The sequence below is a fragment of the Lepidothrix coronata genome, unplaced genomic scaffold (assembly GCF_001604755.1).
Source record: "Lepidothrix coronata isolate B3197 unplaced genomic scaffold, Lepidothrix_coronata-1.0 Scaffold15, whole genome shotgun sequence".
In the NCBI taxonomy this organism is placed as follows: domain Eukaryota; kingdom Metazoa; phylum Chordata; class Aves; order Passeriformes; family Pipridae; genus Lepidothrix; species Lepidothrix coronata.
In genome coordinates this window covers 2833104-2860283 of record NW_016690195.1, presented here as the reverse complement: position 1 = coordinate 2860283, position 27180 = coordinate 2833104, and the positions used below count along the sequence as shown (strand labels likewise).

Genomic DNA, 27180 nt, shown 5'->3' with positions numbered 1-27180 from the left:
TGCACAAGAATAAAGTAACTGTGTAATGATTTCCACAGTGCCTCTGTCCCAAGAGACCTGGAATTCCTCCTGAAGAGTCTGACAGGGAAAGGCAAGCCTCTGCCAGGCTCTACTAGAAGTTATCAAAGCCTTAGATTTTAACATTTGACTTAAAATTGAAGTTTGTGATGGAAAGAAAACTTGGTAGCTCAGGAACTACAGGAATATTTTCACACATCAAAAAATTCATAAATCTATTTAAAAAGAGACAAAGATAAAAAGGCCTGCATCAAGGTTCTACAGCCTTCAGCTGCAGGATCACTCTCTTTTCTTTCTTTGTTGCCATGGGTGTACATGGCAGGGTTGTACATTGGTACAGAAGGTTGAAAGCTGGGGACTTTTGCTTTGGTGGAGAATGCATGATCCCTCAAATTCCTTCATTCATAATATTTGCTAATATCAACAGAAATAGTAAAGAGTTAATCAAAGAACCCACTTTTAAAACCTGAAATCCCATAACGGACCTTGAATTAGACATACAACATTTTAAGGAGCAATTCTGAGTCCACCAGAATTCTACTGTTGGGACATGCCAACCTCTTCAGGCTTCTTTCATCTCTTCAGTGAAAGGGTGGATATGTGCTTGGCATCACATGAATCTCTAGAGAGTACAGGGGAGCAAAGCATAATAATTATGGACAATATTAAGAATTTCCTTGGTACTACAAGACCAAGAGATCATTCAATGATCAAACACTTCAATTCAAACTCAAATCATTCAGCGAAGGCTTCGCGAGAGCTTTACCCCGGCAGTTACTCAAGAACAGCCCGAGGTTGCTCTCTAGAGGTGGAAAATACAGATTTCATTTCAGATGATTCAATCAAAACAACGCATCAGAGAGCACAGACACGGACAGACTGTAAAAAAAGGAGAGGTCCTTGATAAGCCTACAGAGGACAAAAGCTAAAACCACCACCTTTTAAGAAGAGATACAGGAGCCAAAAAAAGGTGTGTGCACAACAGTGTGCATGCACACACTGCTTTTTATAAGTCTTTAACATAAAAGTGATGTTGTCTGTTCAAAGCTGGCTCTCCAGCATCTACTTTTGCCTAATATAGGCCTGTAGTTTTCCCGTTGGCTCTGTCCAACTCTCTTAAAGTACCCACAGAGCCACAGCTTCCCAGGTCCTGCCAGCACCTCACATAAGTCTTTCAGGGAAATACAGCATTACAGTGATCTGCTTATGGGCTCAAAAGAACCTCAGGAAAACCACATTAAACTCAGTGAAGTTGCAGGAATTCAAACATTATACTTGTATATTCCCAGAGCCTACAGAAAGTGAGCTTCCAGGTGAAACACAACCCGCAGACCTTTGCAAGAGGAAGCGTTCCTGATTTATTCTATCTGTGATTCTCGCTGTTAATGTCACAGTACAGAGAGCTGACGGAGTTCATTTGTTTACACTGAAGAAACACGAGAAGATCCCAGGCATGGATTCTATCCCCATGAAGTGAAGCGTGATGCCATTTGCTTATGACTCATCTCACCAATTGTGCTCTTAAAGATATTTAAGTCAGTATAAGATAAACTATACACTGTCTTCCTGGAGACAACTACTAAGCTGCTGGCAAATATTAGGGTCTTTCACTCTAAGAATCCAGTCCTGGTTGGGTGGAAGACAAACATTGCAGTTGTTGACATTAAGTGATAGAGCAGAATTCAAACATCCCTTCTGCAGTGGGAATTCTGCCAGAAAACCACAATTAAAATACAAAGCTATCTGGGAAGAAGTTACTTTCTAAACACTTCTGTCACTGCATGCAAGGTTTTCTGTACCTAATAGTTCAGCAGACCATAGGTACATTTATCTCCCAGAAAGCTTTCAAAATCATCAATATCTTTACGAAAACTGAATTAATACAGAGGTCTAAATACTGAGCATTTCAAAATATTATTATATATTAAAAACAAACAAACAAAAAACCAAAGCAAAGATCTCACATCTGCTGGTCACTGTGGATTGCCCCATCTAACAGCTATATTCCTTACAACAAAAGCAGACCCAGAAGCAGGTGCTTGAATACTGCAGGGGCACTCACCACCCTCTGCTCAAGAAAATAATTAGTCTCAGGAGCATCTTATCAATGTTTACGAATAACTGCTGGGAGTGTGTAAAGAGGGAACCTGGCTTCTCAGTGGTGCCCAATGAGCACAAACCAAGATATATCACGTCCTGTCTAAACATAACACAGTTTTAATACTTGGGTGTTTGAACACCAGAGAAGGTTGCCCAGAGAGCATTGTGGAACCTCCAGTCTTGGAGATTTTCAACACCTTACTGGACAGTCCGGAGCAATCTGTTCTACCTGACCTTGCTTGAACAGGGGGGACTAGATAATCTTCAAGTGGTGCCTGCCATCTCAACTACTGCCAAGCTGTGATGTCTCTCATTAGTGCCAAGTTGAGGAGCCCAAGCACCCTCCTCAACCCATTGGCAATGTTCTTCCTAAGGCTGTTGGCCTTCACTGCTGCAAGGACTCATTGCTGCCTTGTGCTCAACATTTCCAAAAGGAGTCCTGAGTCCTTTTTCTGCAAAACTGCTTCCCAGTCAGTTTTGTACTGGTATGTGGAGTTATTCTTCCCCAGATGTGGGACTCCACATTTCCCTCTGTTGAACTTCATGAGGGAAGTGTCCCTACTTCTGCAGTGTATTGAGGGCCTTTGATCAGGGACCATTTGGCACATAAGCCATTCCTTCCAATTTTGTATCACCAGCCAACTTGGTGAAGTTGCACTGTTCCTACCATCCAAGTCATTAATAAAAATGCTAACAAATACTGGCCTCAGTACTGACCCCTGGGGCACCCCACTACCCTGGGCCTCTGGGTGGGTGTCATGCCACTGATTACAAGCCTTTGAGCCCAGCAATTCACCTGCTTTCAAGTCCACCTCACTGTACATTTACCCAGTTTGTACTCCATCAGTATGTCCATTATGTTACAGGAGACAGCATCAAGGACCTTGCTGGAGCCAAGGTAAACAACCACCCACTGCTCTCCTCTCATCCACTGCTCTAGTCATCTCATTGCAGAAGGCTATCAGGTTGGTAAGGCACAAATCCACACTGACTACCCTCAATCACCTTCCTGTCCTTAATACAGTTTGCTCCTTGATCCTTCCCTGGGATCAAGGTCAGGCTGCCCAGACAGTACTTCCCCAGATCCTCTTCTTGCCCTTCTTCAAGACAGAGCGATGTTTGTCTTCTTCCAACGAGTTCGTGGTGGTTCATTTTCCTTAAGTTCACTGAAATCCTCTCCCGTCTGACCTCAGATATGGTGACGCTCCCCCGTGCCCCTTCCTGTTCAGTAATGAGTTACTAGGTCTGCTTAACTGCCCCTTCTACAAGCTCCTAGCTACCACATTCCCTCTGCTGCTTCTGCCCCGCTCTCTGCTCCTTCTTCTCCCCAGTCCTGGTGATCCTCAAACCCACTGCAAGTATTGCTTTCTCACACAGTTTTATTACTAAATTTTGTCAGCTTTCAAATGGCATCCATCAGCAGCATTTCAATATCTATCTTAAATTCACTAAAATACTAGTACATTGCTATTTTAGGTACTTCTGCTGTGCAGCAGCTGTCTCCCCTTCTCAGACTTTGACTACAGACATGTAAATTGTGACAATCCAGTTATGTCTGCTTTTTCTATTAGGACATAAATCATCTGCTATTACTTATTATAAGAAAAATAAAATTCCCATACTCCTCACATTCCAGAGTATACTATGTTTTTCATTTCTTCCACAAATTACTGTCTAACTTAATCACCTGGCATCCTTCTCAGAAACAAAATGAAAATTTTCCATTTCTACACAGTTTTAACCTTGTTCCATTTGCCAGAAATCTTTGAAGAACCACAGAAATAAACTATAAAAAGAGAAGGTTCTGTTTCTAGCCTTTCCCTGTAAATCAAATCTAACACAGACTAGCTCCCAGCCCCTGTATCCAAAGTATCCCTCTTCAACACTAGGAAGGCCCAATGGCATCAGACGTCAGCTCTTCTATGGCTGGTCATTAACATTCAATACTCTAAAATGCTCCCTTCCGTGCAAACAGCAATTCTAAGTCAGCTCAGCCACAGGTAACTCCAGCCTAGATAGATCACTGACAGGAAATGCACTGTAGGTATTTCCCTGCAGCCCACAGTGGAGCAGGGACTGTCTGCAGCATTTGGAGAGGTCCATGCCAGAGCACATATCCACACTGTAGCCTCTGGAAGACCCAAATCAGATCAGGTGGACATGCCCTGAAAGAAACCTGGCCCACAGAGGACCCATGCTAGACTAGGTTTACTCTGAAGGACTGCAGCCCATGGAAGGAGCCTTGCTGGAGCAGAGGAAAAGTGTGAGGAGAAGGTGAAGCAGAGAACTGTTGAGAACCAACCATAATCCCCCACTCCCCATTCCTCTGTGCTGCTGGGCACAGAGGTTAGAGATAAAGGAGTGAAGTTGGGCCTCAGAAAAAAAGAATGAGGATGTTTTACTTTTTGTTTGCTTTTCATCATCCAAATCTATTGTAACTGGCAATAAAGTAAATCTTCCTCAAGTCCAGTCTGTTGTGCCTGTGATGGTAACTGCTAAGCAATCTCCATGTCTTTATCTCAACTTATGAGCTTATTCACCTTGTTTTCTCTCCTGTCCCATTGAACAGAGGTAATGGGTATCTGTCACCAACCAAGGTCAATCCACCACGGCCTCCAGAGAATTTCCCACATTCAGACTTGCATCCTTTGCCTCTCCTCTTATTGCCATGTACTTCTGAGAAGTGCTCAGGCACCTCAGAAGGCTCCATCTTCTCTGTATCCTCTGATCAGACAGTTGTAAATACCAGTAAAATCTGTTCTTTGCTTTCTCTGTCTCTTCCCCAGCATGAAGAGATGTGATTTTCCCAGCCACAGTGTCATATGCTTCAGGCCCCTGACAAGCTTGGGTAGCTTCCCCTGGAGTTTCTCCATTATGGTACTCTATTTCTTGTACTAGAGAGCCCAGATGTGACTTTAGAAGTGCCCAGTATTGGGGAAGGATGGCTACCCTCTGACTAACAACATCCCAGGAGACAGCTGGCCTTTGCCACAAGCACAACTAGTTTCCCACAAGCAGTCTCAGCTCCTTCTCTGCAGTGCTGCTTCCTGGCTAGTCAGCCCCCAGCATGTACTGAGGCATGAGGGTTATTCCTCCCCCAGCGCTGGACTTGGCAATTCTCTTGACTGAAGTCCACACAGTGCCTGTCAGCCCATTTCTCCAGCATGCCCACATCCCTTCGTGTTTAGCACATTGACTGTTATCCTCACCTTGGATGGTTTCATTCTACTGTTCACCTGCACTTCACATCCACTCATTTCAGAAGGATCGAGGGCTGACTGAGCAGCCACCAGTTATCCTGAACATGGCCAAGTACATAGCAAAGCAGTTCACACAGTGTTTACTGGAGACCTAAGCCTTTACCTGCACTTGCTTGTAGGAAGGCTTTGAAAACAAAATCAAAAGGGAACTAAGGTGAAGAACAGAGACAACAGTTTAGCCTGATTCCTCCTTTGATCAGAGAAGCAGGACAAAAACCCCTCTTTACCTCTAAGTAGAGTACTTCAGTTATAGTGGGCTCAGAACCAAGATCCAGCTACACATCTTCATGTGTAGCAATAGCAAAAGACAGGGGAAAGAGTGGAGTTTCTGGGTGATAAAAGGGAAAACCCCTTCCATCTGGTCACACACTTTAGCAACCTGGATAGTAAGCAGCTATTATCTTCTGTAAGGAAATGAGACAGAGCATGGGAGCGTGAGCACAACTGAACACTTGACCTCACTCTTTCCCCCTTTATCTGTAAAAATAGTAAGAAAAGCAAATACGAATTTACACAGCAAATACTTTCATAGATGTCAAACCCCATTTCACTATCAGGAGCTAGATGCAACTCTTGCACTCAAAAGCTAGACTTCTCTTTTAATAATCAGGGATCTCAATGTTGTCTTATCAAAGTTAGCGAATTCCTCAAAAATGCTTCTGGGTTATGATTATAGAATCCACAGCACCGGTATTTTCAGTTAGGGACTAAATACTTCAAATACTAATTTTGACAAATCAGTGCTCCTCCAGCCTAACTCTTGATTCAAGTCAGTTTTAAACAGTACTGCAGTTTTAACTGCACATTTAGCTACTCATATAGGTAGAATACTTGTAATAGCTGCTACTAAACAGCCCCTCTCTATACACATTAAAAGGAATTTTATATTCCCTATGTGGTAGAACAGATGTTGCAAAAAAAAAAGCACATTTAACAGTCCCCAGTATTCAAAGCCATAAAGTAGTCTCAAGCTTCAACTGATTGAAAAGAACAAAGAATTATCAAAAAATCCCAGCTCAGCCTAGCTTGCCAACAACACACCTTACCACCATCTTCCCAGTAATTCTCACATCTTTTCTTTAGAGTCAAAAAGATATAAACATGACAAACATTCATACATAAGTTTGGCAGCCAAACAACACACTTGAGCATTTCTGCACAAAGCAAAATAAATTCCTGCATCTCTTTAAAGCATTTGTGCTGAAGCCAATTTCATTTCTGTACCAGTGCATGCAGGATGCAGCACTGGTTAAGACTTAATACATTGCTTCAGTTTAGACACAGGTACCTGCAGTTATATGTGGTACAAGAAAGTGACACTTTTGCACAGGTATGTTTATTTTTTCCTGTGTTTACAGTGCATCAACTGTAATTTTAAACCATTCAGAAAGCACAATTTCATACCAATTTTACATACTTTACATCACAGTTCAACAACGTTAACACAGTTGTATATACTAAATCAAATGAACAAAATGGCCATGAACATTTACACTATTCTTCTGTAAACAAGTTTTTTTTATAAACAATGGTAAATTGAATTAACACAGACCACCATATGAAAGAGGGATAAACTTTTCCTTAAATAAATCACTCTGTTTATAAATACTTCAGTTCTCTCAATATACATTTACAGACATAGTCGATTAAAAGCTGATTACCTACACTGTTCTTGAAAAAGAAAATGTCTAGAGATGGACCACAGTGTGTTAAATTCACCTAACATAAGAAGCAAGCATATGATTAGTATAGTGTTAAAAGTATTACTGTACTTTAACCTCACTTCTGTTTGTTAACATCGACACTGAGAAGATTGTCATGTTAGGGAACTTTTACTTGAATTCCAGCAAGTTACAGTCGATCTTGTAGTACACGTATGGGTAGTACTCCTGTTGACTAAGGTTTAAACCCGGAATATCCATAGTTGCCTGCAAATAAAGTTTTGAAACCAGTTATACCCTTACAATTCAGACTCCTATACAGAAGCAGATGAAATATTCATACATTTTTGAAGCAAATAGGCCAGGCAAGACTGCAAGCTTAAATTTTCACAATCAAGCAACTGTTTAACAACAGATAAAGTTAGAACTTTGACAAATGAATAACAGTATTTTTCAGAATTAAATACAAGTGCTTTTTCAAAATCGAAGTAGTTCCATATCAGTATTTCACATCCGTTGCTACAGTAAACACACACTTTACTACGTGGAAACACCGTCAGCTTCTGATAAGAATGTTATAAGGGTGCTGAACGATCCAGGAAGTTACGTAAAGTTCAGCACCTTTAATTTTCACCTGAATTATCTCACATCCTTGTTCCCCAGAAGGGCCTGGAGATACTCTGGAAAAACATTACATTCAATATTACATTAAGAAAGATTATTTTTAATCTTTTTTAATCCAGCTAAACTTATGGTGTGGTATATATATTTATTTCATCTTTAACTATGAAAATCACTGCTTTTCAATACAAAACAAATTAGTAGAATAAGCCTGCCAGCAAACCAGTTTTAAACATGAAAATGACACCTCTACAGATGGAAAGGCTGACTCCATTTTGACATCAATTCAGCCTCCTTCAGCAGAGAAGGACAACTATGTTAACTTAAAAACAAAGACAGCAATGCAAACAAAAAAAAGTTTTGATACTAAGGCCAATGTTGTCACAGACTGTGGACAATTTATGCATTCCTCTGGGCTCAAAAAAGATACAAAGCATGTTCAAGTTCCTTAAGCCTAGTTTGAGATCAGAGTTGACTTGGTTTGAATTCTTTGAGGACATGAATATGCAGTCCATTGGTAGTAGGAAAGAATATAGTAAGAAGAAACTACATGAGACTTTTAAACCAGACAGCTTATCAAATACAGTGGTTGCAACTTTAAACATCATTTGCCTTGCAAAAATGTAAAATAGAAGAGACATTTTTTATAAGGAGACATAATTCTCTATACTGTGAAAGAACGGAGAACATGCAGAGGTATAACTTTTTAATAAAGCCAAGAGTTTTTTTTCCGTTTAAACAAACTGAAACTAATATTGAAGGGGAGTAGCAGTCACAAAAATACTTACATCAATGATAGCTGCTGCGCTGCTGTCAAGGTGTTTGTATAACTCATACAAAACCTCCCTCAGTTTCTTCATTGTTTTCTTATTAGGCTGAAGCAGCATTGCCTGGAAGTTAACTGGCAAACCATACCTGACAAAGTCAAGTAGAAAACTATGAAAATGCTGAAATAAACCTTCTTTTATATTTCAAAGCAAAATCTGATTTTATTTTGAGAAAGGATCCTATTGCTGAAGAGGAAATTCTGCTCATTACCATTTCTGCAAAACCATTCTGTTTCTACAATTCATAAGGCATCATCAAAGCAGAAATTCTTTCTTCAAGTTGAAAATAATAAAATAGAAGTGCTTTTAAAATAATTTAAAATCTTTGAATACTTAGTACAATCCTCTAAGTTACCTGAACTCTCAGACTAAGTTTTGAACACTCCAATTAGTTTACTTGAAAGACTTTGCTTATGCACTTGGTGGAGAATCCAGTCTCTACTCAATCCTCCTTCTTAGAGGGCTTGAAACATTTGCCAACATTCCAATCAAGTTCAGCTTTCTTCCTTACTCAAATTTTATCTTCAAAATAAGCCCATAGCAGCTATCTAGTGGACTAGAATGAAAGTTAATGTGATTTGTTTTCTTTTTATCCTCTGGTTGTCTCCTTTATAACAACTTATCAAAAAGGCTAAAAACACTTTCCCCTTTCCTAACTAAGGCAGGAGCCCTTTCAACTCTTAAAAAAAAAAAAAAATCAAGGTCCTTCCTTCTGCAGAACGACTACAGCTGCTGTTAACTAGTAACTTCACTTGTGGATAGGTGTGAAGAAAAAAAGCAGAGAAAAATTACAGTTAGAAAATTGAGTGGTTTAATATTGAAAAGTTTAAACTACAAAATTCCTAGAAAAGCACATTTTCAAGAAAAAGCATACATTTCATGATGTCAAACTATTTTACTCAAAGCCCAAATACTTTTTACTCTGAACTACTCTAGTTGGCTCTTGTTACATGCAGCTCATGAAGTAAGCTAGAAATCAGCAAATATGCCTTCCTGCTACTTACAGAGCATGTTTAACTCCTAAAGCACTATTGGAAAGACTATCCACAGTACAAGATACACTCAAATATTCCACAACTGGCAACAAGAGTATTGCCATCAGCTGTTCTTACTGCTCTACTTCTTGCTTCCTCCTTCCCAGAAGAGCAGCATTCACACACCTCAGTTTGGTAATCCCAAGCTAAACGTAAAGTCTTACAAAGTCTAGGAAGAAAAGCACTGTTCAAATCTGCCTCCTTACCTTAACACAGATTCAACAAAAACTCGTAATGCTTTCACATGGATCCATGCAATGAAAGCTTCACTGAAATTAACTTTCAGCCACCGAACTAGAGGCCCCTGTGAAAGGGAAGAGGAAAAAAAAATTAGGTTATTCAAACATCAGAAAAAGATCCAGCCCATTATCCATGTTTGAGGAGCTACTCAATATCTGTACCATGATAATAAAGACAAGTTTAAGGCAGATTACACTATAGACATAATGGCTCAAGGGAATTTGATACTAAGTAGAGAAATTTAATGAGACTTCCCATTGTCTCTTCAGTTCACCATCTCAGCTCTCATGAGCTAACTGTATTAAAGATCATTTTACTAATATCTGATTATGTCATTCAAATACTTGTCCATTTTCAAACTTCATATATTATCAGCTGTGATGCCAGCCCTTGGTTCAATGCAGTGAGGAGCACTTATACTCACTTATCCTAGAGCAGATTAGCTGGGTGGCAGGCTGGATACAGCATGTCACCCTTGCAATGCTTTCTCAGAATCACAAGTTCATGAAATTTTTATGTAACAATTACAAGTCTTAGATGTCTCTCACATTTCTACAATAACTAGTTTATAAAGACTTACAAACTGTTTCTTCTTGTCAGTTGACAGTCTATTCATTTCTTCTTTATCAGCTTTCATCTCTTCTTCATTATACTGGAAGTCACGGACCAAAAATCTGTGTTGGGAAGTGGATAAAATCAGAAGTGGCTATCGAGATCCTTCAAAGTATGAGAGACAGAACACACATAAAATAAGCCTTACTTATATTCTCTGGCTTTGTGCTTGAAGTCATCCACTGCCTTCCTGAACAAGGTGACATTACAAAGGTAACTGTCTTGGTCCTCAAAGAGTACACTACATAGGAAAAAAACAAACCAAGTGTCAGAATTAATAAGGTTCAAGTCAGCACAGATCTGACATACAATAGCATAAGTTGTACTTTATTGCTACAAGGCAAGAATACAAATGTAGATAATCTTATGGGATTTAGTTCCTGAAATAAACCCCTTATAGAGAAAGTAACCAACTGCTCTTAATTACTTCCTTCGTAAAGGATGGCAGCTTATAATTCACAGTCAGAGACTTCACCACTCAGAAACACTTCATATGATATTTGTTCAAAATAAAAATCATTTTACAAAAAAAGGAACTGAAACTAGCTCAGTACTGAAAAGTTTGGACTAGGGATTTATTAGAAATATGTATTTGAAAGAAAAATTAAATGGATTTAAAAGAGAAAAGTACACAAATTAAAAAAAATATAGGTTGACAAGAGAAAGTGTTTTTTAGGCTGTAGATTTACTGTTTTAGAATTCAAAATAATACTGCTTATTTTGAGGTTTCATCTTAGGAAAAAAGCTTGAAGATTTTTAGTCTGTTCCTCAATGTCATACTGTCTTCAACACAACCATTATCCAATAGTTTAATGAGTAGCCTTTTCTTAAGCTACCCCTAGGTTATGTTTTCCCAGTAATTAAGAATCATTAGCAGATCTCCCACTAGGCTTAAATTAATGCAACTCAAATGTGAAGTCATCCAGAGCAAGTTCAGATTTTGTAACTGGCAAAGAGCTGGTAATATCAGATCTGTCTGATCAAAATCTCAGCCTGTCAGTTAAAATTAACCACATCAATGCTTTGTACTACACACTGACTTTATTTTCGATGTGGTACAGTGGTTTAACAGTATTATCAAATTTGCCCACCACAGACACCAAGCACTGCCTTGGTACCAAGGATCTAAAGAGGCAAGTTACCTTTCTTTGCACATAAGAAAACCATTTACACTTCCTGTTCTTCATCCTTTAGAAGCTTTTGAAGAGTATCTATAACTTGTTTCAAGTTCCTCCAAATACAGACATAAAGCATACAGGCCAGCAGCCAGTACTTGTTGCTAATCCCCACAATGCCCCAGTTTGAAGCTGAATATGCCTGACCAGAAATAGATTAACTTTTCAATTCTCTTACTCTTCCCACATAAATTAAGTTTGATAACTTTGTTAATCCTAGAGTTAGAGGTCATTTGAATTTTTCCTCAACTACAACATGATCAGGCTTGATCAATAAACACATTTTGACAAGTTTTTGACCAATCTTTAAAATTCTAAGTCACTCCAGATAAAGAACACTCCTAAAACACAGCACACACAAATATGAGACTTAGCATTTAAAGACTTACTTGCTGGAACGTGGTACAACCATCTCTGCTAGTGTTTCATACTGCTTAACCCAGTCATTATAATTTACCCTAGAGAATACACAGGTTATGGTTAGACTTTTAGCACTGTAGTAAGAAATCTGAGATTAAAGGATCTAGTGTTTTTAAAAGGGTTAAAAGCATTTAATCATCACATCTTCCAACTCAGGTGTAGGTTGTCACAAATACTCAGGACATCAGGGACAGTACTCCTCTTGCTGTTTTTATAATTGCTGATAAATAAACTAAAATGATAGCAAAAGTAATAAATTTTCAGTCTTCATGTAAATTTAAAGTGTAAAATTTTTGAAATAAAAGAACTATGAAATTAAATCAGTCATCATTAAGTACAGATCTCAGAGCACCAAATGGACTTAACTGTCAAGGTTGATCAGAAACTCCTTATGCAACTCTCCTCTTCTGAGTTACTAATAGGACTACTTTTTCCACAATTACAAACAGGTTCCCCATGGTCCTTGCACTTGCCTGAGATACTGAGAATTTTGGAAGCCCTGCCTTTCTGCAGTTGGTGGTGAAGAGGTTCCATCCTTTCAACACCAAAAACAAAATCAAAGACAAATAACAGCTGAGATACACTAACCACCTGCTTTCTGTTGTAGTCACTGCAAAACTGTTTTTTCTTCATCAGAGTTTTACATATGACAGACTCTACTGCTTCATTTTGTAAAGAAAGCCAGTGGGCTTTTTAGAAGTTGGAAGCTCTTTCCGTTCCCAGCTCCAGAAAGACAGTCTAGTGCCATTTTCTCATTTTACACGAGGTGTCTGTATCATCACTTTCCTTGGCCAGGGGAAAAGATGGAGTTTCTGTTGTTTAAACATTTCAAACAGGAACCACCTATTCCCCCAGCAAGCCATTGGTATGACATAAGCAGGGTTCCACCGGTAGAGACTTATCTAAGCAAAAAATCTGTGCTCTGGAAATCCAAAAACATGCAGAGCAAAGCAGTAAAGAGTTCACTTCACTCACTTGGTGGTGAAAGTCAATGTAGTTCTAACCAGGATAATTTAATTATTAAGCCTTCTAATATAAAACAAGTCGTGTTTTTACTCAGCACTTACTATTTTCATAAGGATGCCTTCTGCAACATGACTAGTCACAGAAGACACTAGATAAGAGATTTAAATCTAATCTCCTGTTTCTTCAAGAAATTCATGAGCACTCAGCATTCCTTATGATGAATTCTCGTGAACAAAGGAATACAGGCACACAGGCTCATTTGCCTCTACTAAGCATCTGAATGTTTGTGTTTGCTCATCCAGGAAAGCCCTAAACAAATTCAGATGTCCTTTCTTACAGTATTATAGGGTTGTGAGATCTGTTATTTGATTTAGATTTCTTATTTTATTCTGCTCTTAAGATGAAAAATAAACTTACTTTGGTACAATCACTAATAATGTGACCAAATATTCTGAATCAAGTACAAAGTCCTCTTTCTTTACAATATCAGCAAGACTTCTGGTTAGCAAGCTTCCCCTGCAGAGAAACAAAGACAGCCAGAACAATTACATGTTTAAGAACTGAATTTGTCTGGATAAGTTTCAAGTGCTTTATAATATAACATTTTCAAAAATACATTTTACCTAACCAATTGCTATTAGCAGAGCAAACAAAATGCCCTTACGTGCATTTTTATATTGCACTGTCCAAAGTCACTGTAAGTTTTTATCAGTAGCTCCGCTGCTGTGCGTCATTTCCATATTCCAAATACCTCACATGCTTAAGCAGCCAGCTTTTCTTTTTAAAAGTTATTTAAAACCACAAGAAGCATTAAAACCATGAATTGTGAATACTACTACATGGAGCCTCAGAGTTACAAGTAATCTAGTACAGACCTACATACAGAACCATAATAAAAAATGTCAGAGCAGCCTATTGCCTCATATTCACAAAAGATGAAGAACATACATAGATTTAATGGGGCTCAGCTCACAAATTACCATGGCTTAACAGAGAAGTTATGGCTCACTCCTAAAACAGCTTGTCACATATTATCATTAGTATGACCCATATTTCTGAATCAGCCAGCAGGCTTGTACCATTAACTGTAATGGCAGGGTTGGGGCAAATTAATCAACCATATTTGCACAGAAGAACTACTGTACCTCAGCTGTATTTCAGATAATCATCACACGTACGTGACAAGACAACATGCAGTCCCTGTTTAATTTGTTATCTGTGTGCACACAACTGCTGTCTCTGCTGGTTAATAATGGGGGAAGAAACCCAGTAATATTAATATGCTTAAAGCATAAATTGGAGTGAAGGAAAGACTTCCTTGTTTAGACGAGAGACAACTTCGGAGCAGTGTTACACACCACTAACAGCAAGCTCCTCTCAAAAGCTCCAGCAATTTATACTATTTGTACATGCTTTTGTGATTTCGTAATTGCTTTTCATTCACAAGTAAGCTAATACCAACCAGTCAGCTGGTAATAAATGTTCTTTTATGACAGCTGCTATTCAAGGTCAATAAATACCTCAAAAATACATTAAGCTTAGAGCCTGTATCACTCCACATTTTTTAAGTTTTCATGCTTAGATAACTTCCCTGTGCTCAATTAGCAAAAAAACAATGTGACTTACGCATTCTTTCTTTCCAAATTCTGAAGATTCCCTTTCAGATTATTGTATGCCGAGGCTCTTGCTTTTAGATCATTGTCAATCTGGTTTACTCCCTTAAAGATAAAAAGAAAAGGAACAGTGTCTAAAGAACTAGAAGAGAACTCATGTTTGGCTTGCCATTTCTGCAAGACATCCTTCTCAAATCCATCCTCCAGGATAAATTAGCATGATTACCAAAAACTATTCATTCCCAGCTAAGTAACTTGGCAGTAAGTGGAAGAACACAAAACAAATGAAGCAATTAGTACGTCTTAAACAGCCGACCATACGCATATCTGTGTGTACCCTATACAAGGAAGTATTTTAAATCAATATACCCAGTAACAGTTGGGTAACAAAGAATGTGGCACAGTGTTGGTCTGGCATAATAATGCTGCCTACTGTCTGCTTCACTGCCTCCTCACTATGGTATGGAGGTATAAGCACATTAAAATTCCCAGGGACAAGTTTCTGAACACAGTCAAGGGAGTCTCGCTTTATATGGATTTATGCCATTGACGAAACATTTTGTTTGTATAAAACACTTCATCTGGGAGATCCAGATACAATTTTGTTTCCACAAAATAAATATCTCTTAAAAGCAAGGTCACTTAGTTAAATATTGACCTTGTTTATGGTAACACCTAAGTTGGCTTGTCTGTAGCAGGAAAAAGTCATCAAAATCCTGACCATTCTGGTAGTTTTATTTGGCCACACATTAACAGCTTGCACCATTACAGACACAGCAATGCTTTAAACAAAATTCTCTGAAAATAACAAAATTGATTTAAACAGATGAGTATTTCAGGCTATTTAAATTCTTTGACTGATATAACCTTTAGCAAAGCTTGTGGAACATTTCAGCAGGTGTCACACAAGGCATATACCTTCATGGAAACTATTTTACACTACAAGAAGTAACACTAACACTTTTTTTTTGTACAGCTAGAAATCAGCATAGGGGAAAAATTAATCAGAAGCTACTAAGGTAGTGCCTTGGTGCACTTGGACTTTTTCCCAGACTGACAACCTTCCCCTCTGCCTTTTCCAAGGCTCAAGACTTTCAACAACAGTCTAACTATGCATTACTTAATGACAAAACCCCAAACCATCAATACCAAACACTGCCTTTACAAACCCATTCCATTCACCATTTCCTAACTGGCAACACTCTAGTTGCTCTCATTTGTAAAGTCAGTAGCCTTTTAAAAGAAGACTGCTCAGACAAAATCCTGTTACTGCGGCACTGGCTAGAGTTTACTGTAAACAACAACCAGCTTTGCTTCCTATTGAATGTTAGAGAATGCAGAACCACAAACGTCAGTGTCACAACAGAGCTCTTGAAAATGTAATTATGTAAAATTACCAAATGAAACAACAATATAAACTTCCTTTGGGGAGCAGAATTGGTGAATAACTCACAAAGGTCATTGCAAAAGGAGGCAGACTTGTGATACTGCTAAAGAAAGTATCAATCTAACTTAGTGAGCCTAATTCTACACATAGAAAACTCAGATGTTTAAACCACTTACATAGTTGTTGGCAATACACGAGTGTCCTCTTGCAACTATACAGCTGAGCTATTGTACATCAGTGGATGCCTGGGTTGCTGAAACGGTTGGATTAGGGCACCAAGGCTATCAAGGTTGTCTCCTTGCATAACAGTCTTATGACTAATTTCAAATTCAAAGAATGACTAGATTAAGACAGCTGTCACATGGCACAGATGTCATCTTTGAAGTATTCAGTATTGAGACTGGGGTTCATGGTGCTTATGAACATTATAAGCTGAAAAAACTTGATGGATATTTTCAGCAGATTTCATTTTATTTCAAATGTTTTTAGCACTGCTCTAATTTTTATTCAACTGACAAACTCCCCACTGCAATTGCTGTTACTCACTTTGGCAGACATCAGAATCTGCTGCCACAGTGAGTGAGGATATAAACCATACAGGAAAAATAGAATCTCACGATTTGACAAGCTTTTCAAATTATTTAACATGTCAAAAGGCTTCATAGATTTTAATTAATGTAGCTCTATCGTTTTTTCTGTATCACCATGTTAATCACATGCCAAAGTGAAGACCTTAACTACATCAGGACTCTCTTTGCCTTGGGACAAAACTGTTTGAAGTCCCATGACATGATTTCCTTGTAGAGTCACTTCTACAAGAACATAAGGCAGCTTCTTCAGTCATCTTCCTTCTCTGTCCCTACATAATACAAGTACAGCTAAACATGAAGAGGAATGGAAACCCTCAACAGGAATGACTCAGGCCTAACTACAGCAGAGCTGTTTCGCTGCATTCAATATCCTGCCTAATAATTCAATGAGGTCCCTGATGCAGATGAAGAATGTAAGACAGTTAAAGTTCAGGTTCTGGTATACAACTTTGCTGCAAGCAGATTGTTTATCTAGCAAACTCCAGGACACAGAATAACATGCACTGAATCCTTGATAATTTTCAATAAAGGGCATGTCCCTTCATGTCCTTTGTTTCTTTTTCAGGAAGTTTAACTGCAACAGAAACAAGCTCTGTATTATAACAGCTGGAAATAGATCGAAACCTCATTTTTGATACCTTCTTCTTCTGAAGTGAATATGTACTAAAGTAGTGTCAGATATTAAGATTATTATATCTGTGAGATATTTTCAATGTGCAAATCTTAAGAGCCATGAGACAGACAGTCTTCCTCCAAAAAAATGCCACACTGCAGATGTTTTCCAGGAATAGTAACTGACTGTAATTTGTGGAAAAACTTCAAGATGCAGTGATAGTCCCAAAGAAAATATCAAAAATTAAAAGTGTTAGTTGCATTCTCAGTCAGCTTTGTACCATATATTAAGATTTTGTAATCTCTGAAAAAAAAAAATTAAATTAATAGGTTCAGGAATCTGCAGTTATAGCAAAGCACAAGCCTGTCCCTCAACCCCAATTATAGTCCCTACTTAGCCATCATCAGAGTCTATCTCTACAGGTATCCAAAGAAGCCACTTTTTTTTTCCAGGTTATGTATTTCCAGCTAGTGACAGACAATTCCAAGAGCCAGTCTGCAGATTACATAAAACAGGAAAGTAAAAAAAAAAAATGAAAAAGCTGTGAAGATATTAAAGCAAGAGTTGCTTACAGAGAACTCTCTCACTGTTTGACTACAGTCAGTCACTGCTGAGGACCCTGTCCAGGCTCACAGCAAGCACAAACCAAACAAAACCCTCAAAGTACAAAACATTTTGCCAAGGTAAAGATGAGGAAAACGCATGAAAACTCTCAAATGAGCTTTTCTTACATCTAACACTGAAGGCTTATTTTTCCCCTCACAACTGAATGCCACAGCTTTCAGAAGGTAAATAAGTTCCCTGGTTCACTAATAGCCCACAAGGTCTGAGAACATCAGACAAACAGCATGCTAGTGTAGCAAAATTTGAATGTAAGCAACATCATCTGCTAGCTATTTATTTGTTAACTCAGTGACCTTAGGAAACAAAAATCAGGAAAGACAGCATGATGGCTTTCAGGGAGCACTCTCTAAACCCTATCTGCCTCCTATGTATGTCTTTTGTTACTAACTGCTACAAGGTTCACTACTATTGTTATCTGACTAAAATAGACAAATAGCTTTGAGTAGCAAGTTTTGTGCATAAGTATCTCAAGTTCAAATACGAAATTTTCATAAAACAAATTACCTTACCTTTGTAATAATTTCTGAAATATTCTTCAAGGATTGCTTGATTGGGTATTTGGCCATATCCCACTGGAACCTTGTTATGTAGGTGACCAAGTCAACTAAAATTGTAATGAACTTTGTTAAGATAGGCAACAAAAAGATAGAGGTATTATATTCCATGTAGAATTGCTGTAACAGAACAGAACTGTAACAGAGTCTTTGTAGACCTTGCCAAGTGCGGACCCTGTTGCTTAGAGAAATCTGAAAATAAACAATCAAGTTGTAGGTTATCCGTGACTTCTGCCTTCAAGATATTGGTTTCTCCACCTCTGTAGACCCTAAATGATATTTACTACCAACTCAGTGATTGCTGGAGAACTACAGACAGGAGCAATTATTTTTTGCTCTGTGAGAAAAATGGGTTAGAGGAGGGAGGGTTATGAAGGCAAGAAGGGCAGCAGTGATTACGTGGCTCACTTGAAGCCTCAGCTTTGTAAAGCTACTTAGAAGAGACACTACTCCAAGCCCCTACTTAAGAATCATGCTAATCCACTCATATCAGCCTCTCTTCCATCAATATGAGCTGTGTTAAATTCTATGAAATGGCTTTGAAAACAAAGTACTGATTCAGAGACAAGTGCAGCTTTTTACTAAAATAAAATGCACCCCGAAATCCTTCTCAGCAGGGCTGTTCTCAATCCGTTCATTTGAGGGTTGCCCTGACCCAGGTGTAGCACCTTGCACTTGGCTTCACAGAACCTCAGTAAGTTTCAGGATCACTGCCTTCCCTCCTACAGTTTTAGGATGCACAAATCATGGTTAACACTTTACCTCCATTAGCCAGAAGATTCTCCTGAACTTTATCTTTACTGTCTTCTAGAACATCAGCCATATACTGGGCCACTTTCTTTACAACACTGAAAAATGAAAGATAAAGATATGTAAAAAAACAAAACATGCCATTTGAGAAATATCATTCACAAAACTGATTTTAAATTGCCTCAGATTGGATCCAAAGTGATTGGGTCAAACAAGGACAATGATGATTGCTTTACATACAAGCATTCCAAGAGCACAAGCTGGGCTCAGTATCTAAAGGAGACCAACTTCTCAAAAATATTCCACAACTTTATTTAAAATCTTCTTTAGTGTTGCTACTCATCAGTTCTCAACAAGGTGAGGTGAGCTCCCTCACACTGCAGACTTCAAATGTAATTCCAAACTTTTTGGAAGTCTGTAATACTTTGAAAATCCTCACTCTTTCTAAAAATAGACAGTGAGGTAGAAATCATCAATAATCCAAATTAAACACAAGGCAACTCTGACAAGGAAATCCAATACTCAAGACCTGCTTACCTGACTAGAAAAGGCATTCATAACATTACTCACATGGGCCATGCTAAATAGTTTCCTTTTCTACGTAAAACAACTACTTAAAACTTCTCTCCTTGAAACAGAAGATGGCTCCACAAGTTCTGGTTATGTGAAATATTGTTACTTTTGCTCAAAATCATTTTCCAACAGCCAGTAGTTACTTCAAAATTAACAGGCCTTGCATTTTAATATTAATGCTGTTTAAGCATTTCTGTGGATTAGGAAATAATTTGGTACATCCTCAAAGTTTGTAAATTGTACTCTTGCTAAAAAAATAAGCTTTTACTCCTTTATACCATCACTTCCTGAAGCTGCCAGGCTCAATTCTTAACCATTCTCCAGGACTCAGCAGCACACAGCACTACTGTAGGGACAACTATCCTCCATCAATGCATATTCCACAAGAAGTTCAGATTGTTTTCCTTTTTTCAAGAGCAGATACTAGGAAAACCAGCATCCTAGCTTTCTGAAATCTTAGCTTGCTGGCTGCCTGCAGAGGATCACTATGGAACAAAAAATGTTGAAAATAACCTGTCTATTATTAGGACTCAGCAAACCATCACATCATTACTCTAATATTTTGCATCCTAGTCAAAATAAGCTGTTACCTCTCCACAAATGCATCCAGTTTAGCCAGCTCATCTGACAAACCAACCAAAACATCCAGTGTGCCAACCTAGAAGCAAAGATCAAAATGCATTAGTAGTTGTATATAAACATAAAAGGTAAAAACCAAATAACAATAAAACTTAAATCTTCCCAACAGGCAGCTTTGCAGAGCTACATGAAATGCTGGACTCTAGGACTTCAGACTTGTCGATTTACCAAAGTCACACTGTGTTTCATTTGCTCAAGAGACTCCCACAAAGCACTACAATATCAGATTAACTCACTAGTTTGGTGCATGGTTTCAGTCCAGCAATCCAGCCATCCAAAACATGTTAAAACAAAGTTTAGTTTATGAGTTGGCTGTACTTCCCACAAGGCACTAGCTTCAGCATTTGATTTACTAGTTTAGATCAAATCTGAAATTTCTCTAATCAGGAGTCAGTGCTGGAGGCAACCAGAGGACATTGAAAACTCTGACGATACAAGAGTAGTGCAGCAGTCAGACCAACAAGAGTCTGGACTTTTTGCATCTGGGGTAACAGAATATCTGGCTTGTCTGGCTTTCACTCTTTCTTCCCTTCTCCTCCAGAAAACACTTTCTTGCCTAATTTCAAGTAGTTATCTAGAGTACACATTTCTTGCTGAAATATTACAGGGCATAAGTGAATCTTCTGTCTAGCCAAGACACTATAACTTTATTATATAAATTCTATACATTTGAGCACTCAGATTCACATTATTCCTTTTCTCTTTAGCCTTGAAGCAGAAAGGAGCAGAATTATTTAAGAAACACCACAACTAAATCACTTTCTGTGCCCCACCTTCTTCTAAGCCACATGCAGAATAAGGAAGCTCATGTTTTAACTAGTCACTTACAAGCCAGAGGACAAGTAAGTCTTCAAGCAATAAGGTTGCTGTTCAGTGGAGACTAAATCACTGTTTCAATGAGTTTTAACCAAAGGATCTCACTCAAACAGTTTTACCAGGTCCACAGAAGCCCAACTTTATATAAGGTATATTCAACTTCTGCCCTACAGCAAGTAGAGTAGAAGCAAAATCAATCGTTTCTAGCCCTAATGGGCCCCATCAGTTTTCAGTGACAACTCCCCAAAGTGCTGTACCCATCCTGACTTATGCCAAGGATCCCCTGGGAGGAGACAGACATTTGTTTAGTCCCTGTTCTAATTCAGGACAGTCCGAAGTCATGGCAGTTGGAAGATCCTCTTAAAAGACACACTGAAGCACTTTGTGCCCTGGTCTTGTTCCATAGCAGAGACAGGAAGAAGGCATCACACCACCCGAACTTGATCCACTATGTAGACAAAGATCAATGCCATTTTTTTTCTCTTCATTTTTATAAACTTTGATGAGCTTTCACTCCACTAAACTGAGCTCACAATTCTTCTTGTTCAATAAATATTCAGGTGTCAGGATAGACCTTTTCTTAACAAATACACTGGCTTGTAACTTTTCCATATGCTGATGATCATATTAAACCAAAATAAACTGCTTTAATATTTTCTTCCTACTTGCTTCTCACAGGAATAATTTAAACAGTTTTTTTCCCATTTTCCACAACACACTGGCAGGTCACACTGGAATGCTCAGCCAGAGATAACCACTACTTTAACAGAAGAATGTTACTTCTGGACAGAGAAAAGGCAGCAGCTGTTTGACTACCACTGTATTTTAAATTGAGCCTTTCCACTGAAAAGGAACAGACAAAGCAGAAGGAAAAAAACAAAAAAAGCAGAAGGAAAAAACCAAAAAAAGCAGAAGGAAAAAACAAAAAAAAAGGCAAAACAAAACAGTCAAACTATCATCTCAGTACTCAGATCACAAGTTTCCATTTTTCTTCCCCAGCTAACTGCTAGCAGCATAAGATCACCCTTGGAAAAACTGCTGTATTAGCTGAAAGAACTCAGGTTGCTGAACCTTTAAAACATACAGAATGAGCAAAGTTCACAAAAAAGGTAACTGTTGTCTCAATTATTTTTTGAGATCCACACATAAACATCAAAAGAAGTCAGCTGTACTCCCTAAAGCATCTGCAAGTACTCCTCACCTGCAGTTTTAGTCTAGAGAAACAAAGATGATGCAAAACAAATACACTTCTTAGGAGATGACATAGGGTTTACATACCTTCAAGTCCGGAATGTTGAACTTTGAATTAGTAGAAAGATTGTTGTGTTTTGTAGTTGCTGCATGTAGTTTCTCCCACGTCTGTTGACAGGTTTTTTCCCCAGGAGCAGAAATCAGCCAAAACTCGGTCATTTTTCTGCCTTTATCTTGATGCTTTCTGCTTCTTAAGATAAAGGCAGGACACTAGTAGAAGGAAAGCAAGGGAGAGAAGAAAAAATATCTGCCATTAATGCAGCACTCAAAGCCTGGCCTGAAGAAAAATATCTCATTCCATGTTACTAAAGTGCAGTTCCAATCACTCTAAGAGATTTTACCCAAGAGTATCATGTGGTTTCAAATTCATTTTTCCTATCTTCCAAATCACATCTGCACAGTTGGAAAGTCTTTTTAAACTGCCCATGCTGCAAGTTAAGGTGGGCTGAGTTTGCAACATTAGCATCTTTCAACTGTACTTTCACAGAAAGATTACAAACAAACAATCTAACTGAAAAGAAATCCAAAAAACAGGACCCAAATCATATTTTCACAGCTGCATGTATTTTCCAGCTTCTGTACAACTACTTTTTCTGAACATATCAGAGAGGAAAAAAAGGAAAAACCAAACAAATTTCATCTCTGACATTATATCTTTTCCAATAATTTTTCAGATTAGGACAGTTTTTTAAACTAAGTAAATGCCAAAAATTACTTAAGTGCAAAAAAATTTAGTCTATTCTTTCATGCAACTAAGGTTCTCCTGGCAGCTAAAAATTTCAATGAAAAGGGGAACACTTCCTAGCCTTGATGTCTCTGTTGCTATTGTAGACCATCAATAAAGTAACACGTACTGGCATTAGTCAGGAGAGTGTTGGTACTAAACATAAATGATGTTGAGTTACTTTGCAGACAAGTTCAAGAAGTTAGGAGCATATATGTTCTGTGACTAAGAAACATAGGCTGCTGGTTGACAGCTGCTGGATTTTTTTTACTAAGGGAGTAAAGAACAAAATCAAAGTGCACCTTGACAGAATCTAAATGTCAAATTTTGATATCTGCAATGTCTTCTGTAGCAGCTTTGAATGAGCAGAGATTAACCTACCTTTCGTGAGCACAGACTACAGCACTCAATCTTTTTGAGGAAGAGCAAATCACATATTGCATTTTTAAGAATTAGAACGTGGTAGCAAACTTTGCCCAAAACACCACACATAGGTCTTTCATCCGTGTAATCATTGTAGGGGCAACAAGTTACCAAGTAAAAGACGGAAGAGCCATAACACAGAAATCCAGAATCCTATTCAGTAAGAGAGATGGAACACTGCATTCTCATGTTTTCCTCAAACATAAATACCCTCTAAAGAATATGTATAAAGTTTCCAGAGATTATACTGGCTAAGGAAACAATTATGTATTTACAATGACACAGTCTCACTCCCTGCATTACAGATTGGGAAAATCAGCTCACCATTAAAATTTTAAAAGTCTTTTCCCGTGAAAAAAAAAAAAAATTAATAGACCCATTGCAAAGAAAAATTGCTTTCAATAAGTAAAGTTTTCCAACCTTTCAAAGTTAGCTTTCCAAGACCAACTGTTCAGACTTCATATGATGACTCCAAATCTACCATAAACAAGCCTGAAGTTACAAACACCTAACAGACTTGCAGCAAATCTTTTTTTTATGCTAACATCCCAATGAATTATAGCATTTTATGATTTCTTAATATGTGAGGCAAAAATTAATTGTTCATCTGAATAACCAGGGTCCTTCCCTCCTGCTTAAAGTCACATGGCACAGGTGTAACAGTCGTAGCTCCCAGGAATCATTAACCCAGTGAAGTTCCCTTCCTCACCATTTCTGCGTCATTGGTTTTCCTGAAGTTCTGCTCCATTTCTAATAGGTATGGAAAGGAAGATGATTTCCCATTCAAGGTACTTACTCAATGGAGTTTTATCAAATACATACAAAGAAAAAAAGCTTGATAGAAGAGTTTTAAGTGTTTGTTTTATGTGAGAGAGCTTGAAATCAGAACTACGGGGAATACCAAACAAGAAGTGAAGAAAGGAGAAGTGCTACAGAATGGTTAGAAAAACAGAAACAAATGCTGGTTGGACAAAGAATATATATAGACCCAGTATAAAATGAAAGCCAAGAAATTTAAAGAAAGGGACCACAGGATAAAGCAGGAAATACAGAAAAGAATGGATAAGTGAGCTGTTGCTCACACCATGCAACTCTGTGACCAGCACTTTTTTGTAATGTACTGAGCAGAACGTGTCATAGCACAGTTCCACTGTCACTCTTCGCTATTTTTGCTGTTTCAATTGTTTCAGCCATACACACTTTAGAAATATTCACAAATGGATATCCCCACACATAAATGGAATGGCCCACAACACATATATTTCTCAGTTTTAAAACATTCAATACCATAGTACAAGTACAGATAATCAAGCTGATGCTTTCAAGGTGGTGTTTTTTTCCTAAACATTGTCCATTCCATACCCTACTACACTAAAATATTTTGAATACAAACCATAGTCCTAGTTCTGCTGAATGTGGGTAAAGCCACCCATTAATGGGTGCAACTGCTTCCAAGAGGCCACTGTAAGCAATTTCTGGCCAACACCAGCAAAATGAGTTTGCTATATAACCGAAAAAAAAAGTTAGGAAAATGAGAAATAAAGTTTATACAAGAATTTCTCTACAGACCATGCTGATCCAAAGTTCAGGCCTTCCAGGGACAGGTTCTAGAATACCAACTTTATGGACAGCACTGAGATAGCTACCTTGATATTTACAGTTCTACGGGTCATTCAACTATTTTAACACTGAATGATGAAAACTTTCATATCTCAAAACCAAAAATAAATTCAACCTTGCAAGACCAGCAGTGCTCTAACCCATCTCTATCTCATTCAGTACTATTAAAGAATGCAAGTTGTCACTTATAAGGGCTTAAGAAATTGATTACAATGCTCTTTTACCATTTTAGATTCAACAATTAGGCACCATCCCTTGGGGGAGTTTCCCTTGACACTTTCTCGAAAGCATACCCATAAAGTAACACTGAAGTGTTAACAATTCTTCCATATGCAGTTACAAAGAGACTTCAGTAACATAAACACATCACCAAGATGTTCTACTAGTCAAATAAGCACTACTCATCTCCAAAATGCTTGCAATGTTTCATCCCTTGAACTTTTCCTCTAAAGTACCTGGCTCTGAATCTTCACTACTCTAATGCCTGAAATAAGTTTGAAATATTATTTAAAATGTATTTTGCATTACTACCCATCATTTATACTGCTTCATCCCTACGTTATTAGGAAAAAATGGACTTCAAAAGAAAAATCTTCCATGCAGTATACTACAATCTAAAAGAAAACCTCTCGACAGCCTTTTCAGTGCCGTTACTGGAAAAACATAGTGATGTCAAAACAGAATCTCTGCTAAGGTCCCCAGGGTGAAGCTCGCTCTCAGAAATCACTTCTGACGCTCGGCCTCCACGTTTCACAAACAGAAGCGGCCACAACGAGGAAGCCGGGGAGATTTCGAGATTTCACAAGGAGTCGTCCCCCCGCTCGTGCGGAGGCGATCTGGGCCGGCCTGTGGGCGCTGCCCTCGCTGCCCACGGAGCCGCCGACCTCGATCACCGGGATTACCTGTCAGTTCCCTTGGCCCCGCAGCCGCCGGTGCTCCCGGGGCCGCGCTGTTACTTGGCCCTGCCCGAGGTGAACCCCCGCAGAGCCGCGGCCGGGCGGCCTCAGGCCCGGCACAGCCTCGGGGGCCGCGGGACCGCCGGGCCCGGCCGGCGCTGCCCTTCGCGCCAGGCCCGGCGCCGGGGGAGGCCGGGGCGCTGCGGCAGCCGCTCGGGGCAGCGCAGGCACCCGTCCTTCCCTCCTTCCCCGTTCCCCTTCCGCTCCCGGCCTCGCCCCGCCGTTACCGTCACTGCTCCATCCTCGGCCCGGCCCGGCCCGGCCCGGCCCGGCCCCCCCGTTACCGTCACCGCCCCATCCCCATTCCTGGCCCCCTCGTTACCGTCACTGCCCCACCCCATTCCCCATCCCCATTCCCCATCCCATTCCATCCCATTCCCCATCCCATTCCCGGCTCCCCCGTTACCGTCACTGCCCCATGCCCGGCCCGGACGCGCCGCCCGCACACCCGCCGGCGGGTCACGTGACCCGCGGTCAGCTGACGCCGCCGCAGCGCCGAGTGCGCGCGGGCGGAGCAGCGGGCGGGGCTGTGACGGGGCCGCGCAGGGACTGACGGGCGCGCGGGGGCCGCGGGTTCGAGACGCGGCTCGGTGTCATCGCCGCTTCCCTTCTCTGCGCCGCGGACAGCGACTGCCTCAGGGCCCGGCGGGCCCCGCCCACTTCTGATAAATAAACATGGGCTCGATGAAGGAATTCGTGTGAAAATCGCGTACGACTGAGGGCGGCCCCGCGCACCGCGGGGAGCAGATGTTGTTGGGGAGGTTCTGTACGATTCTGCAGAGAGGGATGGTCGGGTTTGAAAGAGTGTTTGTTCTTGGCTGCGGTCAGTAGATTTTCTTCAGATCACAGAACCACAGAATCAATTAGGTTGGAAAAGACCTCTGAGATCATCGAGTCCAGCCTATGACTGAACACCACCATGTCAACTAGACCATGGCATGAAGTGCCACGTCCAGTCCTTCCTTAAACGCTTCCAGGGACGGTGACTCCACCACCTCCCTGGGCAGCCCATTCCAGTATCTGATCACCCTTCCTTTGAAGAAATTCATCCTAATGTGCAACCTAAACCTCCCACAGCGCAGCTGGAGGCTGTATCCTCTTGTTCTATCACTT

General features: G+C 39.6%; 1 protein-coding gene across 1 annotated transcript; it reads right to left on the bottom strand.

Annotated features, from left to right (window-relative positions):
• Window positions 1–6692: 6692 nt before the first annotated feature.
• ATP6V1C1 (ATPase H+ transporting V1 subunit C1) lies at window positions 6693–26564 on the bottom strand. Its single transcript, XM_017806500.1, has 13 exons — window positions 26474–26564; window positions 22372–22554; window positions 20229–20296; window positions 19078–19163; window positions 18271–18365; window positions 14561–14652; window positions 13352–13450; window positions 11938–12006; window positions 10522–10614; window positions 10342–10435; window positions 9728–9825; window positions 8449–8575; window positions 6693–7306 (listed from the first exon to the last, which is right to left on the bottom strand). Exons 2-13 carry the CDS (start codon window positions 22501–22503, stop codon window positions 7211–7213), a joined length of 1149 nt encoding a protein of 382 aa, XP_017661989.1. The 5' UTR covers window positions 22504–22554; window positions 26474–26564; the 3' UTR covers window positions 6693–7210.
• Between the last annotated feature and the right edge of the window lie 616 nt (window positions 26565–27180).